The sequence below is a fragment of the Pezoporus wallicus genome, unplaced genomic scaffold (assembly GCF_028554395.1).
Source record: "Pezoporus wallicus isolate ANWC-B61680 ecotype Strahan unplaced genomic scaffold, APGP_CSIRO_Pwel_v1 contig_8839, whole genome shotgun sequence".
Taxonomy (NCBI): domain Eukaryota; kingdom Metazoa; phylum Chordata; class Aves; order Psittaciformes; family Psittacidae; genus Pezoporus; species Pezoporus wallicus.
This window is the reverse complement of record NW_026641258.1, coordinates 283,404-300,583: the sequence shown is the minus strand read 5'-3', so window position 1 is coordinate 300,583 and position 17,180 is coordinate 283,404. Positions and strand designations below refer to the sequence as shown.

The window sequence follows — 17,180 nt, the reverse complement described above, 5'->3', positions numbered from 1 at the left end:
CTGGCCAAAGAAAATCTGTCAAGGTTAATGTTTCTCAAGATCTGTTCCTCCTTCTACAGGAATCTACAGAGTTAAAATCATGCAAACAAGGAATTACTGAAATGCAGTTCACATACAGAAAATGTGTATTTGAGGCTGCTTAACTTGGGTCACTTCTAGGCTTTCTAGTAGAATTGACAAATTGGAGGAAAAGGTAACTTGGCCCTTCTGTACTTCAGTAAGCTCCACTTGCATGTATTATGTGTGTGCCTGGAAACCTGTTGAATTTGTGGTGTTTCTGTGAAGAGCTATTGTCTTTATGAGACTTTTTATAGGTAGGTTCCATTTCCACCCCTGCAGAAGAGACTGGCACGTCTTGTTTAACTTAATCTGTAGCGTTTCCCTTGTTTTTCTTGGGCAGCTTCACTAGGTCTGTGTGTTCCAAATTAAGTTGGGTTTGGAATGCTGCAACTGTTACCTGCGTTACCTGTTAATACTCTGTTTTGCAATATATACAGGGCATAGTGTCTTATAAAAGTGTTGCAAAATAGAATAGTAATAGTATAGAATGATTGGGTGTACATTTATGATGGAAATCCAATCTGCAGTACAAACTGACTCTTAGTGAAAGCGTTCTGCTGCACAAGAGGGACAGAAGCACAAAGAACATCAGTAATATGAGTTTATGCCCTGCTTGAAGGTGGTTTTTGTTTCCAAAAGCATCTGTGCCTGCCTGTGCAAAGTCACTTTGCATAATTGTTCCCTGGTTTTGTAAAACCTAATCTACTCCTGGCTGCATTAGTGATGGGAGACAGCCAGTGAACTGTGTACACCTTAATTCTGCATTAAGGTTTGAGTCTTTCCCATGCAGGGTGGGTCTCAGAGGTGAATTATTAAGAGAAGCCATCATTGTGGGGTTAACTAATAGGGTTTTATTAATGATTAAACAATGATTAAAGGATAATTAATTGATGACCAAATGAAAACTAAATAGTAATGGAACGGTTATTAAGCAATAATTGAATGGCAGTTAAACAGTGATTTGACAATGGCTTAGATTTGGATTTAAACAACTCCACTCTTTACTACACTTGTAATAATTAAGCTATAGCTGGATATGTATTAGGGTTAGCATACATATTGTATGCTGCATACAATACACTCTAGGTATGATGTCACTTCATTATAGGTACAAGATGCTGGGTCAGGGGTCTCTCAGCCTTGAGGTGTAACCTTGAAAGGCATCCCTGCTCAAGAGGAAGGTCATTGCCGAGCAGCCCACTGGTGCACGGGAGAGCAAAATGTGCTCATGAGAGCTGCAGATGCAGCATAAGGTGATTGACTCGTGGTCAAGCCCCCTTTTGGTGTACGTGCAGCTGTGCAGCTGTAGCAGTTTCAGCTCTGTCTAGGCCCAGCTCAGGTGCTCAGGTACTGTTAGTTCCTGGTAAGATGTGCCCTAACTCCTTCATTCCTGAGAAGATGAAGCCTAGAACAGTGCCCAGGGTTTGCATGGCCGGACTCGTTTCAGTCAGGCCTGCTTATCAATGATGCCTGAAACAAAGTACTGCTCACTCAGAGTGGTGCACCCATCACAGGGGATCTTATTAAAAAGAAATATAGGGACTACCAATGGTATCAGTCTTTCATGAAAGAATTGACAGTTGTGGCCTCTTAGTTGCTAGTGTCAGCAACTGATGTTGGAGCACAGGGATGTTGAAGCAGTGCAATGGAGGAATGTTTTTCTCAGACAAAGACTTGCCTCAGGCAGATTAGCCTGTGTTCTTTACAGCCCTGCTCCCTCACAAAAGATCATGGGATTTGCCTTGAGGAAGGATAAGTAAAGACATGTGCTCTGTTATTGGGCCACCTTACGAAGGAATGTCTTACCAAAAGGAAATGGCCTGTCGGGCTCTGTGGTGGTAAAACTCTTGGGCAACGTGTAATGTGCTAACTGCCCTGTTCAGATAATGCACGGTATGGTGATTCCTACCATGGGTGTAAGTGGTAGGAGCTCTTGCAACTCAACCAGGAGGCAGCAGGAGAGCTATGGTCAAAGAACTAACTGCAAATATGAACAAGAAGTTATGAAGTTATTTTTTCTGTTCAGAAAGAGAATGAAAGATGACGGAGTAACACGATACAAAGCTAAGGAGAATGTTCATTTTTATCTTCAATTACCATTTTTCCTTAGGTATAGGTGACTACGGTAAGAAGAGGGGAAGGATTGTTAACACAGGCAACGCATGAAGGTATCCGTTCTTCCAATCCAACTGCTTTTTAGCGCCCAGGGTTTCCAGTGACACAGCTAGGTGCTCAAGTTCCCTGCCTAGAGCCTTCCCGAGCTGTTCCCGCACCCCTTCCGCGGGTGTTGGCAGCCGCCCTGCGGGACCACCGCTGCTTCCCCCTCGGAAAGGCCGGCTCCTCCACCGCTCCCACTCAGCGGGTGATGCGCATGCGCGGGCCCAGCCGGAGGGCGGGGCCAGGCGTGACGCGCCGCGCGGGCGGGATCATGGAGCGGGAGGGTGTCGGTGGTGCTGCGGTTGCATCGGGGCGGGCAGCGGCCGAGCCCGCGAGAGCCGTGGCCATGTCTTCTATCGCCTCTTACGAGAGCCTGGTGCATGCCGTGTCCGGGGCCGTGGTGAGCGAGCGGGTCGGGGCTTGCGGGGCCGCTGCTGGCGGCGCCGGGTCGGGGAAGGGGGCGTCTCCACTCCCGTTCGTGGTGACGCGGCCGAGGCCGAGGGGTCTGGTCGGTGGGGTGTGCCCCGGGCCGCGGTGAGGACGGGCGGGCGGGCGGAGCAGCCGGACAGCAGGGTGGGGGCCATGCGGGATAACCGGCAGCCTTAAGCCTTTGACTGAGGGGCCGCGGGAGGGGAACCCCGCGCTTGAGGGGCGGCTTCGGGGGTGTGGAGGCGGGGTAGCCCGGCTGAGGGGCTGAGGTGGGACCAGGCCCTGCATGGTCACAAGGAGAGGGGTTTGCGTGAGGTCGCCTTGACACCGAGACCCAGCTCTGCCACCCATCCCGTGAGAGCACGCTTGCAAGCCCCCTCGGTGTGTTTGTCTGTAGTTTTGGATGTGGGGTTTAATGAGCACCACAGGAGCTGTAGGTGTGCTCCCGTAGACAGTGAGCCTCCAAGCGTCTGAAGTTGGGCATCTAATTAGCAATGAAAATTTAAGCCTTTCAGAAGTTCGGGTAGAGGGACATCTTCAGCTGTGCAGTGTAAGAGTTGTACTAAACATCTGCCTTCTGCAATTGTCTCATAAATCAGAATCAGACTGGTTTGTGTTGGAAGAGACCTTAAAGCTCACACAGTTCCAGCCCCCTGCCACGGGCAGGGACACCTTCCACTAGACCAGGAGGCTCCAAGCCCTGTCCAGCCTGGCCTTGAACACTGCCAGGAATGGGGCAGCCACAGCTTCTCTGGGCAACCTGTGCCAGGGCTTCACCACCATCACAGGGAAGACTGTTTTCCTAATGTCTAATCTAAATCTCCCCTCTGTCAGGTTAAAGCCATTCTGCCTTGTCCTGTCACTACTGGCCCCTGTAAAATGTCCCTCTCCAGATTTCTTGTAGGCCGCCTTTAGGCACTGGAAGCTGCTCTAAGGTCTCCCTGGAGCTTTCTCTTCTCCAGGCTGAACAAGCCCAACTCTTTTAGCCTGTCTCCATTGGAGAGGTGCTTCAGCCCTCTGAGCATCTTCATGGCCCTCTAATACTTAGAAGTTGTGAAGGAGGAAGTAATACATAGGTGTTAACCAAAGCATAAAGCAAGCACAGTGCAGCTAGAGGAGGATTGTATGGATAATTGAATTCAATTTTTCATATGACACTTGTAAATTAAAAAGTAGTGTTTAATTTATGTAGATTTTCTTCTATGCTCAAATGACTGCTAGCTCTGTAAATAGCAAATCAGCCTTGTACTTCCAATAGATTGAGAATTTTAGCTCAATGTAGCATTTTGGACCGGACATTCTGATGGGTTTCAAGCGAGCTGATGTAGCTGTACTCTTGGGTTATTCCATACTGGCAAGAACACCTAAACTTGTGTTTTGGCAGTTGCCAATGTACTGTTCTGGCCAAGCTTCCTGTTCTAATTTGAGTCTTTAGAAGAACTCTCAATGTCTTCTGTAGGATGAAAGTTACTAAATGTTATTGAATGATAAGGGCTGATTCTAAAGGGAAAAAATACTTTAAAGGGTTTTTTTGCCTTTATAATAAATAAACATGGAGCTATTGTCTGCTCTTCAAAGTGTTTTATGTCTGCTTATTTAAGTATCAAAGGCAGCGGGGATTTTGTTTCCACTTTCATGAAATGGAACTCTTGAGTGATCTTGTTATTGAAGTAGTGCTTGCTTTCTTTTTGCTAGTCTGTACAGAAGCTGATAACAACTTCTAGCCTTCACTGTTAGGTTTTCACTCTCGTCTCCAGATCATTATAACCAGGCTGTACTTCTGAAGAAATTTTGTGTTATAAACCAAACCTATAAATCCAGCCATAAATTTAAAACATGTAATGAAATGGTATCTCGAGTCCCTTGGTGGTGTTAATAAGGTTAATAGAAATTCACAATTGTACTTGAAGATGCTTATATGTCAGCAGTGATGTTGCTATGAAGGAAGACAGCTTTTTGAAGCTCTTGGACTTCAGTACCCTTGTACAGAAGTCCTTTCTTAACTACCTTATGCTGGATACCTTGATATTTTTTTCTCATAATAAAGGTGTACTTATCAATTTAGAGATTTGTTTACTGCTGTAATATATACATTTGGAAAGATCTTTGACTTGGGTACTAACTGTTCTGATATTGTCTCACCATTTGCTTAAATTATTATAAAGCACATTGATGTGCAGATGTGGTGCAAGACTTTAAAGAAAAAAAGAGAAAAAGCACCCCACAGAACTGTCCTGAGGTAATGAGTCAGAAGAACGTGCCAGATCACAACATGATAGTTTCTGTTTCTGTTCAGCTATGGTCAAAGTTCATATATCTTGTAGGCTGCCTGGTCAAACCTGAGACAACTGAATAATTCTGAGCAGCAGAAAACTCAGGGCTTGATTTCCTGTGAGCTTTAATTGAATTACAGAAGTATTCCTTAGCTCTGCATATAGCTATAAAGTAAACCTTCCTGTTACAAAAGCTGTAGGAATGAGAATTTTATAGGCATATTATGAGAGTAGTCAAGCTGCTTTTATATATATATTTTAATTATTGTTATTTTTTAGGAAACCAAACTTTAGGCTGCATACCTCTTCTTGGCAGCAGTCGCCTCAGTCCATTGGTTCTGGCTGCTTACTGCCACCTCTTGGCTACTGCACTGTTCTATATGGTGCTGTGGCTCATCAGGGAGGGAACTGATCAGGCTAAAGAAGTAGCCCAGTGGAAAAAAAGTTGTTCATTCAGTTACATTAGTTTCCTTCTTGCATCATTGTGTAGGTGCCCAAAAAGTTATGCCACCAGAACAGAGGAGGCAGAGACGCAAACACAGTTGACCAAGAGCTGGGATTGCTTAAACCAGTTTGTACCTGTCCTAGTGATTATCCAGCAATAGCATGACTTGACGTGGCAAGGCACCAAGATTCAGTGCCAACAGGGAGGTGGTGGGAAGGCAGACAGTGAGGCCTCACCCTTTCAACAGTACAGGGTCATGCATTTCAGTATACATTCATGAAGTCAGTAATAGGAGTTACTTACTTTTCTTGCTCGCCTCGAGTGTGATCAGTAAGGAATCTCAGCTCATCTCAAGGTGTTTTGTTGCTGGGGAAAGGGCTGGTCTTGCTCATCCCTTTCTTTTCCCTTACTTTCAGCCATGAAATCATGTCTCCTCCACATGATGTTTCTGGCAGTCTCCTTGCCTTATAGTTCAGCTGTTCCATTTATAAAACTAGGAGAAAAGTAACTGCTTTTCTGAGTTTCTTTTCCTCAATTTAGCAAAAGGAGGGGAGAGGATACAAATTACCTTTTATTGGCAGTAATCTGTTAGATCAGCTGACTTATCTCATGACATTCTGTTGGGCTGTAGCTTTATATATGTTTTAAACCAGTTTGAGCCTGTAAGGCTTATTGCATGGGAATGATTCAAAGCTTCATCAGGGGTGGCTCAGACTTCACATTAGGAAGCATTTCTTTGCTGAGAGGGTGGTCAAACACTGGAACAAGCTTCTTAGAGAGGTGGTTGATGCCCCATCCCTGTTGGTGTTCAAGAGCCATTTGAAAAATGCCTTTAATAACATGCTTTAACTTTTGGTAAGCCCTGAAGGGGTCAGGCAGTTGGACTAGGTCATCATTGTAGATCCAAATGAAATACTCTGTTCTGTACCTTGTGTCCACCTATTTGTCCTGTGTGCTACCACCCCAGCTATTTCCCCATTAACATTTTCTGATTTTGAAGGCAAGTGTGTGTGTTGCTGTAGGATGAATTGCCTTGAGAGTACAGTTCAGGATAAATCTCACTTCAAGACGGTGAAAGCAGGATAAATTGAACAGGGAAAGGTTGGAACTTGCAGTGACTGTGTAGTATTGTGGCTGTTCCATGCATAAGTGTGTGCAATTGAGTTTTGAGGTTGGTTTCAGAGCTGCTGTAATGCAGCTGTCATTAAGAAGTATATTTTGGCTCCTTTTTGCACTTGTTTTTGTGCTGTCTTCTAACCAAAATTTATTTCTTGTAAGTTTTTAGTCAGATGGGTTTATTAATCCTACTTTCTATGCAGCTGTGAACACTGTAGGTGCTGAGAATGAGCAGGCATGGAGCAAGTATGTGGGAGGGCAGAACCAACCCTTTTGACTAGAGCCGAGACTAAATGGGTTAAAATAACCAGGTAATTATGGCCAAGTGTTTCCTTTCATGTGTTTCAAGTGTTTTGGCCAGGAGACCTCCTTGGATGGATAAGGAGCTTCTAAGGAAACTTCAAAGGCAAAAAGAGGTTTATAAAAGGTGAAAGCAAGGACACGTGGCCTGGGGAAGAATACAGCAATGTTGTCTGGGAAGCTAGGGACCAGCTTAGGAGAGCTAAGGCCCAGTTAGAATTTAACTTGGCTAGGGATGTTAAAGATAACAAGAAGAGATTCTACAAGTACATAGCAAATAAAAAACAGACTAGGGAGAATGTAGGCCCCCTCAGGAAGCTCTCAGGAGAACTGGCTACACAGGATTTGGAGAAGGCTGAGGTTCTGAATGACTTCTTTGTCTCAGTCTTCACTGGCAAATGCTCTGACCACACCACCCGAGTCTTTATTGGAAGGCAGACGCAGGGACTGTGAGAATGAAGACCTTGTGCCCACTGTAGGAGAGGATCTGGTTTGAGACCATCTTAAGAGCCTGAATGTACAGAAGTCCATGGGACCTGATGAAATCTATCCGTGGGTTCTGAAGGAGCTGGCAAATGAAGTTGCTAAGCCACTGGCCACCATATTTGAAAAATCGTGGCAGTCAGGTGAAGTTGCTGACAATTGGAAAAAGGGAAATATAATCCCCATTTTCAAGAAGGGGAAAATGGATGACCCAGGGAGTTACAGACCAGTCAGTCTCACCTCTGTGCCTGGCAAAATCTTGGGCAGATTCTCCTGGAAGGCATGGAAAACCACAAGGTGCTTGGTGACAGCCAGCATGGCTTCACTAAGGGGAAATCCTGGCTGACCGATTTGGTGGCCTTCTATAATGGGGCTACAGAACTGATGGACAGGGGTAGAGCAGTTGATGTCATCTACCTGGACTTGTGTAAGGCGTTCGACACTGTCCCACACAACATCCTTGCCTCTAAATTGGAGAGACATCAATTTGATACGTGGACCACTCGGTGGATAAAGAACTGGCTGGAGGGCCGTACACGAAGAGTTGTGGTCAATGGCTCAGTGTCCGGCTGGAGACCGGTAACGAATGGCATCCCTCAGGGATCTGTATTGGGACTGGTCTTGTTCAACATCTTTGCCACTGGCATGGACAGTGGGATTGAGTGTGCCCTCAGCAAGTTTGCTGATGACACCAAGCTGTGTGGTTCAGTTGATACCCTGGAGGGCAGGAATGCCATCCAGAGGGACCTCGACACGCTTGTGAGGTGGGCTAATGCCAACCTCATGAAGTTTAACCATGCCAAGTGCAAGGTCCTATGCCTGGGTCGGAGCAATCCCAGTCACAGCTACAGGTTGGGCAGAGAAGAGATTCAGAGCAGCCCTGAGGAGAAGGACTTGGGGGTATTGGTCGATTAGAAAATGAACATGAGCTGGCTGCAATATGTGCTCACAGCCCAGAAAGCCAACTGGCTTTCTGCCTGGGCTGCATCGAAAGGAGTGTGACCAGCAGGTTGAAGGAGGTGATCCTGCCCCTCTCCTCTGCTCTTGTGAGACTTCACCTGGAGTATTGTGTGCAGTTCTGGTGTCCTCAACATAAAAAGGACATGGAACTGTTGGAGCAAGTCCAGAGGAGGTCCATGAGGATGGTCAGGGGACTGGAGCACCTCCCGTGTGAAGACAAGCTGAGGAAGTTGGGTCTGTTCAGCCTGGAGAAGAGAAGGCTGTGTGGAGACCTCATAGCAGCCTTCCAGTATCTGAAGGGGGCCTGCAAGGATGCTGGAGAGGGACTCTTCATTAGAGACTGTAGTGATAGGACAAGGGGTAATGGGTTAAAACTTAGGGGAAGTTTAGATTGGATATAAGGAAGGAGTTCTTTACTGTGAGGGTGGTGAGGCACTGGAATGGGTTACCCAGGGAAGTTGTGAATGCTCCATCCCTGGCAGTGTTCAAGACCAGGTTGGACGAGGCCTTGGGTGATATGATTTAGCGTAAGGTGTCCTTGCCCATGGGAGGGGGATTGGAGCTTGATGATCTTAAGGTCCTTTCCAGCACTAACTATTCTATAATTCTATCTGCTACCTGCTATTATGAAAGCTGGAAAAACTCAAGTCTTGTTAAAACTTCAGCCAAGATTTGTCTTAGTGAGGAAACACCACCTGAAAAATAATCCTCTATTGCTGATTGTAGAGATTGGTCCAAGCAGCCTTCTCCGGAGCTTGAGTGTTTCCAGAGCCAAAACTTACTTAAATGTATGGCATTTCTAGCTCTAGGAAAGTTGAAGTCACATTGTGCAGTCTGCACTGTGCAGTTTGCTTTAAACACAGAGCTTGTTACGAGCTGTATCCTGTACCTTGCCACTGTTTAAATGCTTTGCATGGCTACTAATAGAAGAGTGCCACAGCTTTAGCAGCCACTTAATGCATTTAACACTACTGTAGAGAGTTAACAGGCTTTCCACCAAGCTTGGGTCTTTTTGAGTTAGATATCCTTTCCAAAAGCTATATAATATTAGTGCTAGAGTACTAAAGAAGAAGGAAGCTAACTGATGGCAGGGAGAGAGGGGCAACAGCTCCACGGCTGTGTGGTGCAGTTGGCATGCTGGAGGGAAGGGGTGGCATCCAGAGGGACCTTGAAAAGGGCATATGCAGATACTTAACCCTGTTGTAAAGGAGAGAGACTGCCTGCTTTTCCATTTAGAGGCTTTAAAGTTTGGATCACATAGGAAATGAAGAGGGTGTTGGATTACAAGAAGTGAATCTGGTACACCTAGGCCATGTAAATGCCTCTATGCAAACATACGTAGCATGGGGAATAAACAAGAGGAGTTAGAGATGTGTACACACCTTCAGGGCTATGATCTTATTGGCATCACAGAGATGTGGTGGTATGGCTCCTATGACTGGAGTGCTGGAATGGAAGGATACAAGCTTTTCAGGAAGGACAGCCAGGGTAGATGAGGAGGGGGAGTCACCCTCTCTGTCAGTGGCCAGCTGAGGTGCATGGACATCTGCCTGGGGGTTGATGAAGAGCTGACTGAGAGCTTATGAGTCAGGATTAAAGGGAGGGCAGAGATAGGGGACATTACACTGGGGATCTGCTACAGGCTGCCTGACCTTTAGCAGGAAGATTGCATGGATGAGGCCCTGTGTAGACAGGAACAGCCTCATGTTCACAAGCTGTGGTCCTCATAGGAGATTTCAACCACCCCACTACCTGTTGGAGGGGCAACAGAGCAGGACATAAATAATCCAAGAGGTTCCCAGAATGTGTTGACGAGAACTTCCTTCTTCAAGTGATAGAGGAGCCAATGAGGAGAGGGGTTATGCTGGACCTTGTTTGCACTGAAAAGTAAGGGCTGTTGGGGAATGTGAAGATCAAGAGCAGCTTTGGCTGTAATGATCATGAAATGCTGGAGTTCAGTATCCTTAGGGCTGCAAGGAGGGTGCATAGCAAGCTCGCGACCCTGGTCTTCATGGGAGCATACTTTGGACTTTTCAGGGATTTTTTGATAGGGTATGACATGATAAAGCTCTGGGGAAAAGAGTGGCCCAAGAAAGCTGGTTAATATTCAAGGATCACATCCTTCAAGCTGGTGCATCCCAACAAAGAGGAAGTCAGGCAAGAATGCTAGGAGGTGTGGATGAACAAGGAAGAGCCCAAACACAAAAAGGAAGCTTGCAGAAGGTAGAAGCAGGGACCAGTAGCCTGGGAGGAATACAGAGAAATTGTTAAAGCAGCTAGGGATCAGATTAGGAAAGATAAAGCCCTGACAGAATTAAATCCGGCCAGGGACATCAAGGGCAACAGAAAAAGCTTCTGTAGGTGATGTTGGTGATAAAAGGAAGACCAGGAAAAACGTGGGCCCTCTCTGGAAGGATATGGGAGACCTGGTTACCCAAGACATAGAGGAGGCTGAGGTATTCAATTACTTTTTTGCCTCGGTCTTCACCAGTAAATGTTCCAGCCACACTGTCCAAATCACGGCAGGAAAAGGCAGGGACTGGAAGGATGAAGAACTGCCCTCTGTAGGAGGTGGTTAGGTTTGAGAGCATCTAAAGAAACTGAACGTGCACAAGACCATGGAAGCCGATGAGATGCATCCATGGGTCCTGAGGGAAGTGGTGGCTGTAGTCGCCAAGCCATTATCCATTATGTTTGAGAAGCTGTGTCAGTTTGGTGAAGATCCACTGTCTGGAAAAGGGGAAACATAACCCCATTTTTTTTAAAAAGGAAGACCCAGGGAACTACAGGCTGGTCAGTCTCACCTTAGTGCCTGGCAAGTTTGTGAAGCAGATCCTCTTGGAGACTGTGCCACAGAAAATGAGGTGACTGGTGACAGTCAACATGACTTCACCAAAGGCCAGTTGTGTCTGAAAAATTTGGTTACAGCATTGGCAGATAAGGGAAGAGAGAGTGAAGTAATCTACCTGGACTTGTGCAGAGTATTTGACACTGTCCTGCATGACATCCTTGTCATTAAACTGGAGAGACATGGGTTTGATGGATGGATAGTTTACTCAGTGGATAAGGAAGTGTCTGAATGGTTGCACTTGATGTCCAAGTGGAGACCAGTGACAAGTGGTGTCCCTCAGGTTGGTATTGGGTCCAGTGCTGTTCAACATCTTTGTCGGTAACGTGGACAGTGAGATTGAGTGTGCACTCAGCAGGTTTGCCAATGACACCAAGCTGTGTGGTGCAGTCAACACGCTGGAGGGAAGGGACCTTGACAGACTTGAGAAGTGGGCCAGTGCCAACCTCATGAAGTTCAACCAGGCCAAGTGCAAGGTCCTGCTCTTGGGATGGTGCAGGCACAAAACAGGCTGGACAGAGACTGGACTGAAAGCAGCCTTGAGGAGAAAGACCTGGGGATGTTTGTTGACAAGAAGCTCAACATGACTTTGCAATGTATGTTTGCAGCCCGGAAAGCCAACCATGTCCTGGGCTGCATCAAAAAGAGTGTGGCCAGCAGATCGTGGGAGTTGATTCTCCCCCACTGCTTGGCTCTAGTGAGACCCCACCTGGCATATTGCATTCAGTTCTAGGGCCCCCAACACAAGAAGGATGTGGATGTGTTGGTGCAAGTCCAGAGGAGGGTGATGAAGATGCTCAAAGGGCTGGAGCACCTCTCCAATGGAAACAGGCTGAGAGAGCTGGGCTTGTTCAGCCTGGAGAAGAGAAAGCTCCAGGGAGACCTTAGAGCAGCTTCCAGTGCCTAGAGGGTCCCCCTACAAGAAATCTGGAGGGGACTTTTTACAGGGGCCAGTAGTGACAGGACAAGGCAGAATGGCTTTAACCTGACAAAAGGGAGATTTAGGTTAGATATAAGGAAGGAATTATTTACTGTGAGGGTGTTGAGGCGCTGGCACAGGTTGCCCAGAGAACCTGTGGCTCCCCATCCCTGGCAGTGTTCAAGGCCAAGTTGGACGGGGCTTGGAGCAACCTGGTCTAGTGGAAAGTGTTGCTGCCCATGGCAGGGGGTTGGCACTGGATGAGCTTTAAGGTCCCTTCCAACCTGAACCATTTTCTGATTCAATTCATCATGTGTATTTCATGCCATAGGGGGCATCTTGGTAGACAGATCTTCGTTGCCTAAATTAGAATTTAGTACCATGCTAGATTAAGTCCTGAGAAACATGTACTGTCAGGTTTTAATGCACAAAAGTTCAACTGATACACTATATAGCCAGTTTATTTTGTTTTTCAGGGCAGTATGACTGCAATGACTGTGTTTTTTCCTTTGGATACAGCTAGGCTTAGACTTCAGGGTAAGTGTCAAACTCTAGTTTCTTTGAATGATGGTGTTTCTGTTCATCTTGGCTGGGGCACTTGTGAGGATGGTTGTAGGGGGCCTGTCTTGCATGAACAGGAATCTGACCTGTGTAACACTAACACCATTTAATCACTAACACTATTTTTCAGCTGAAGGTAATTCTGCCTTTTGGGAGATGGGGCAACTTTTTCACTAGCTGAAAAGCTGTGTAGTCTATGGCCAGACATGGCTTTTAAATGGTTATCTAAGAGCAAAAAAAAGAAAAATAAAGATGTGAGATTACACAGGATTACATTTGTGTGTTGTTGCTTTTGGCTGCTGAGAACACTTCAAAACACGGGGCAGTATCATGGAAAACTAATCTAGAATTATTCCTGAGGATGGTTTAAAGGGAAAAGTCGGGGTTAGAACTGAGAGTGGGAACATCCAGTATTTACGCAAATGCATCTGGGTATAAAATTTGTTGTTCTAATGCTCTACCAACTAATCAAAAGTCACAGAATCACCAAGTGTTTTAGAGCTGTGCCTAAAGTGATATTAAGAACTAGGAGATCATCAGCCAGGTCATCAGAAATCTGTGGTTGAGAAACGAGCACCATGTTGCTGTTGAGCAGCTTTTAGTGAAGGAAGAGACAGTGTTTTGCTAAGGCTTAGCTCTTCGCTTTGCTGGAGGTGCTAGTCTGGAGTCCAAGGCATCATTTTGACAGCAGTTAGGCAGGCCCAATTCTGGCCTCTTACCTAATGGGAACCTATCTTCATGTTGCAACCATCCAGTTAGGAACATATAATGACAGATACTCCAGTGCACAACAGAATATGCCAGTCTGGCAAAGAATAAAAAGAAAAAAAAATAAGGAAGGAGCCTTACGTAGCAGATGAAATGAAGGAGACGCTTTCTGGTTTTGCTACAGAAATAGGTAACATCTGTTCTTTATGAGGAAATGTGCTTTTCTGGGGTATATTCAGAGTAGGAAGGATAAGGACTTGAAAATGAGTGCTAAAAATTGGAATAGTGTAAAAGGTCAATTCTTCTGTTTTCCAGTTGATGAGAAGCGGAAGTCTAAGACAACACCAGCAGTCTTACTGGAAATAATCAAAGAAGAAGGCCTGTGAGTAGAATCCAATTTTCTGCTTGTTTTCATGTAGACAAGCTCTAAAACTAGTTTGGATTTGCTTTTAAAGTGGAATAGTTAGCCCATATCTGTGTGGGCACATTTTTACTCTGAATTGTCTTCATGTAAGCGTGATATGATTTGCATCATCTTATGTGTTCATCTTTAGCTGATTTGGATTAATTTTCTTGAGCACCGTATGCAATTGATCTGCTCAGTGATGTAACTGTGCTTTCATTAGCGAGGTAGCTGTGCCTCCTTAGAAGTGCAGGTTTGTACGCAGACGTACTTTCATGTACCTGATAAACCAGCTTCGTCTGCCTGGAATCTTGGGTGTGTCCATTTCTCATAACTAAGATGAAACTCTTGGGCAGCTGAGCCACTTTCAACAGGAGAATTGAGATATGCTTCCCAGTTGGAAGTTTTCTGTCCTCCAAAGTATGTGCAAGTAAACAAGGAGTAATTCTTTATCCTGGTGAGAGTCAAGATCTATTTGAAAGTGGTTCACTTTCAGCGATGCTGTGCTTTAGCATTTGCCACACAATCTGAGCTGAGCTGGCTGGGAAAACAGCTGTATGCGTGTCTTTGTTACAACTAATTTTCCTAGGTGGATCCGTGGAACTCTTCAGTAGATCAGAGGTTCCAGGACACTGAAGTTGCCGAAAGTTTGGCTTGGCCAGTAATGTTTTGCCAGCTTTGAACTTGAGCGGTTGGTATTTGCACACACAAGTACTTCTCAGTCAGTTGGTGATCTCTCTTGTTCACGTTCCCTCATTACTTTGTCACAAGAGGGTGGCAAGTAAACTTTCCTTTAAAAAAAAGAAAGGAAAGAAAGAAGAGGAAAAAAAGAAAAAGAGGTAAATTTAAGTGGAGAGACTGCAAAAGTGGTCATCCTACTTTTCCTATGAAACAGAAAAAAACAGTAATTCTAGCAAGAGGGGAACATTGTTACTTCCAAAGGTTTTGGGAAGGCCTGGCTAAGCAATGAATGATACTATAGTTTTAGGGATGTATCTGAGGCAACGAAAAACCCAAACCAGCAATAAATCTGAAATGTGATGCAAGATCATAAGCTTAAACAGGGGAAGTTCAGGTTAGATCTAAGGAAGAAGTTCTTTACTGTGAGGGTAGTGAGGCACTGGAACAGGTTGCCAAAAAAAGTGGTAAATGCTCCATCCCTGGCAGTGTTCTAGGTCAGGTTGGACAGAGCCTTGGGCGACACGGTGTAGTGTGAAGCATCTGTGCCTGTGGCAGGGGTTGGAACTGGATGACCTTAAGGTCCTTTCCAAGCTGAACCATTCTGTGATTCTGTATTGTTTGTGTGAGTTTGTAGACACATCACACTTTAGTGAGACTGCTTTTCTTACCTAGATAAAGCAAATGGGTTTAGCTAATGGACATTCTGTAGAAGTTTTATTAAACAGCTTTGCTTTCATCCTTTTCTAGGTCAGATGAAAGATGTTCACTGGTATACACTGAGTTTTCCTCAAGGTTACAGGTTAGGTTTTAAGTTAGGTTTTATTTGTGTGCAGAAGGATCTGTGTGAATTACAGGTGCTAGCACTGACAACTCAAGTCATTAAAATAAACTATTGTTTCTTGTCTTGGTTTTGTGTTTTGTACTGCAAGATGTTTAATTTGAAAATCATTAGAAGTTTTTTTTACTAAATCAGGCAAAACCAAACTAAACCTCTCAGAGGCCATGGCCCTTAAAGGGTGTTTCTCCCTTTCTTTTTCAGCACAGAAAAGATAGGTGATGCAAAAATTGTTTTAATTCTACCCATGACTAACTGTATAGTCAGTTAACTTGTAACTGTTGGGTTAGCTAAGCCTGAAGCTTCAGAGACACTCTTAATACTGTGCTGTATTCCCACCTACATGGAAGGGAGGAGCACTTGATGCATCCAAGATAAAAACCTGGCATTTACATTATAAGAACAGTCAGATGCTGAGGTGAGTAGCTCGAGAGAGGACGCCTTCAACACCGAAGCAGGGGGGAGATCAGCATCCAAGAGCCTCAACTCAGAGTGACAAGAGCCACCGAGGGAGCCTCAAGTCCTCCACAGGACCTGCCCAGGAGCCAGCAGCTCAGCTGACGCGAGCAGCTGACTCACACGGGGCGGAGTCTGAAGCAGTGGCGCCAGCCCTGACTGGTTAAAAACCTGCCCCAGGGAGTGCAAGCGATCAGGAGCGTGTCAAACAGAGTGGGTCGAGGCAGTTCACGCAGGCAGGCGAGCGGGATGGTGAGCACTGGCTGTATGACCAGGGCCTGGTCCGGCAGCTCTGCTCTGGCTGCCCCGGCGGTGGCCAGCGTAGGCACCCAGACAGAGCATATGAGAGGGGAGGCTGCAGTGCAGAGCTCGGGGTGTAGAGAGTGCCTGCACTGGTCTGGTGAGGGGAGGGTGCACGATGGGCAGGGCTGCACTCGGTGCTCCCTGGTGGAGGTCCTCCTGCAGCAGGTGGCTGAGCTGCAGGATGCTGTTAATAGGCTGTGAGATGTCAGGGAAGCTGAGAGTAAGCAGGAATGCTTGCTCCTGGCCCAAACTGTGCAGGGGCCTTGAGCTTCACCTCTAGCTCATGAAGGAAAGAAGGACGCCATTAACCTGGGAAGCTGGGAATTAGTGACAAAAAAAAAAAACAACAACAACAAAAAAAAACAAAAAAGCAGGAAAAGGACAACCAAAAGCAAGGGGCTTCCCCTTAAATCCCCTGTTCCCACGCAGAACTGCTTTGCTGTCCTGCAGGGGGCTAATGAGGGAACGCACTTGAGCCAGAAACAGCCTGCTGATGCCCTGGTAAAGAAGATCTCTACTGGTGCTGCTAGGAAAAGGTGGCAGGTCATAGTAGTAGGGGACTCTACACTGAAAGGGACAGAAGCACTTGTCTGCTGGCCAGACCCCGTCTCAAGGGAGTTGTGTTGCCTACCGGGGGCACGGATCAGGGATGTGGCAGAGAGGCTGCCTGCTCTAGTAAGTCCCACGGACTATTACCCACTCCTGGTGATACATGTGGGTGCTAGGGATATAGACAGTAGCAGCCTGGGGAACATAAAGAAGGACTACAGAGCCCTGGGGGAGGTGGTTAGGGGCTCTGGAGCTCAGATAGTCCTTTCGTCAAATCTCCAGGATACAGGGGAAGACCTAAAAAAAGCTAGGAGGATTAGCCAATGGTTAAAGGGTGGTGTCATAGTCAGGGGTTTGGGTGCCTTGAACATGGGACCCAAGTTTGTAGGCCAGGTCTAGTGGGGGCTAGTGGAGCTGGTCTGATAAACAAGGGAAAGAGCAGTTTTGGTAGGAGGCTTGCCAGACTGGTCAAGGAGGCTTTAAACTAGATGTGTTGGGGGAGGGGGGCATCATTCCATCCCAACACACCCAGTCAGTTGCCAGCACCTATAATAAATGCTCAGAGCAATGTAGAGATATCCCAGCCACTCCAGCCAATGAGCCGGCTTCATTTGGAGCTCGGCTCAGATGCCTCTATACAAACACCCGTAGCATGGGGAGCAGACAAGAGGAATTAGAGATGTGTGCACGTCTA

At 46.1% G+C, this 17,180-nt stretch overlaps 1 protein-coding gene across 1 annotated transcript in view; it reads left to right on the top strand.

The window, feature by feature from the left end:
- Positions 1–2,488: 2,488 nt before the first annotated feature.
- The window catches only part of SLC25A17 (solute carrier family 25 member 17), a 28,756-nt gene continuing 14,064 nt past the window's right edge, over positions 2,489–17,180 (top strand). Inside the window, exons 1-3 of the mRNA XM_057422745.1 lie at positions 2,489–2,617; positions 12,467–12,527; positions 13,575–13,641. Coding sequence (XP_057278728.1) covers positions 2,489–2,617; positions 12,467–12,527; positions 13,575–13,641 — 257 coding nt within the window. The remainder of the gene's footprint in view (positions 2,618–12,466; positions 12,528–13,574; positions 13,642–17,180) is intronic.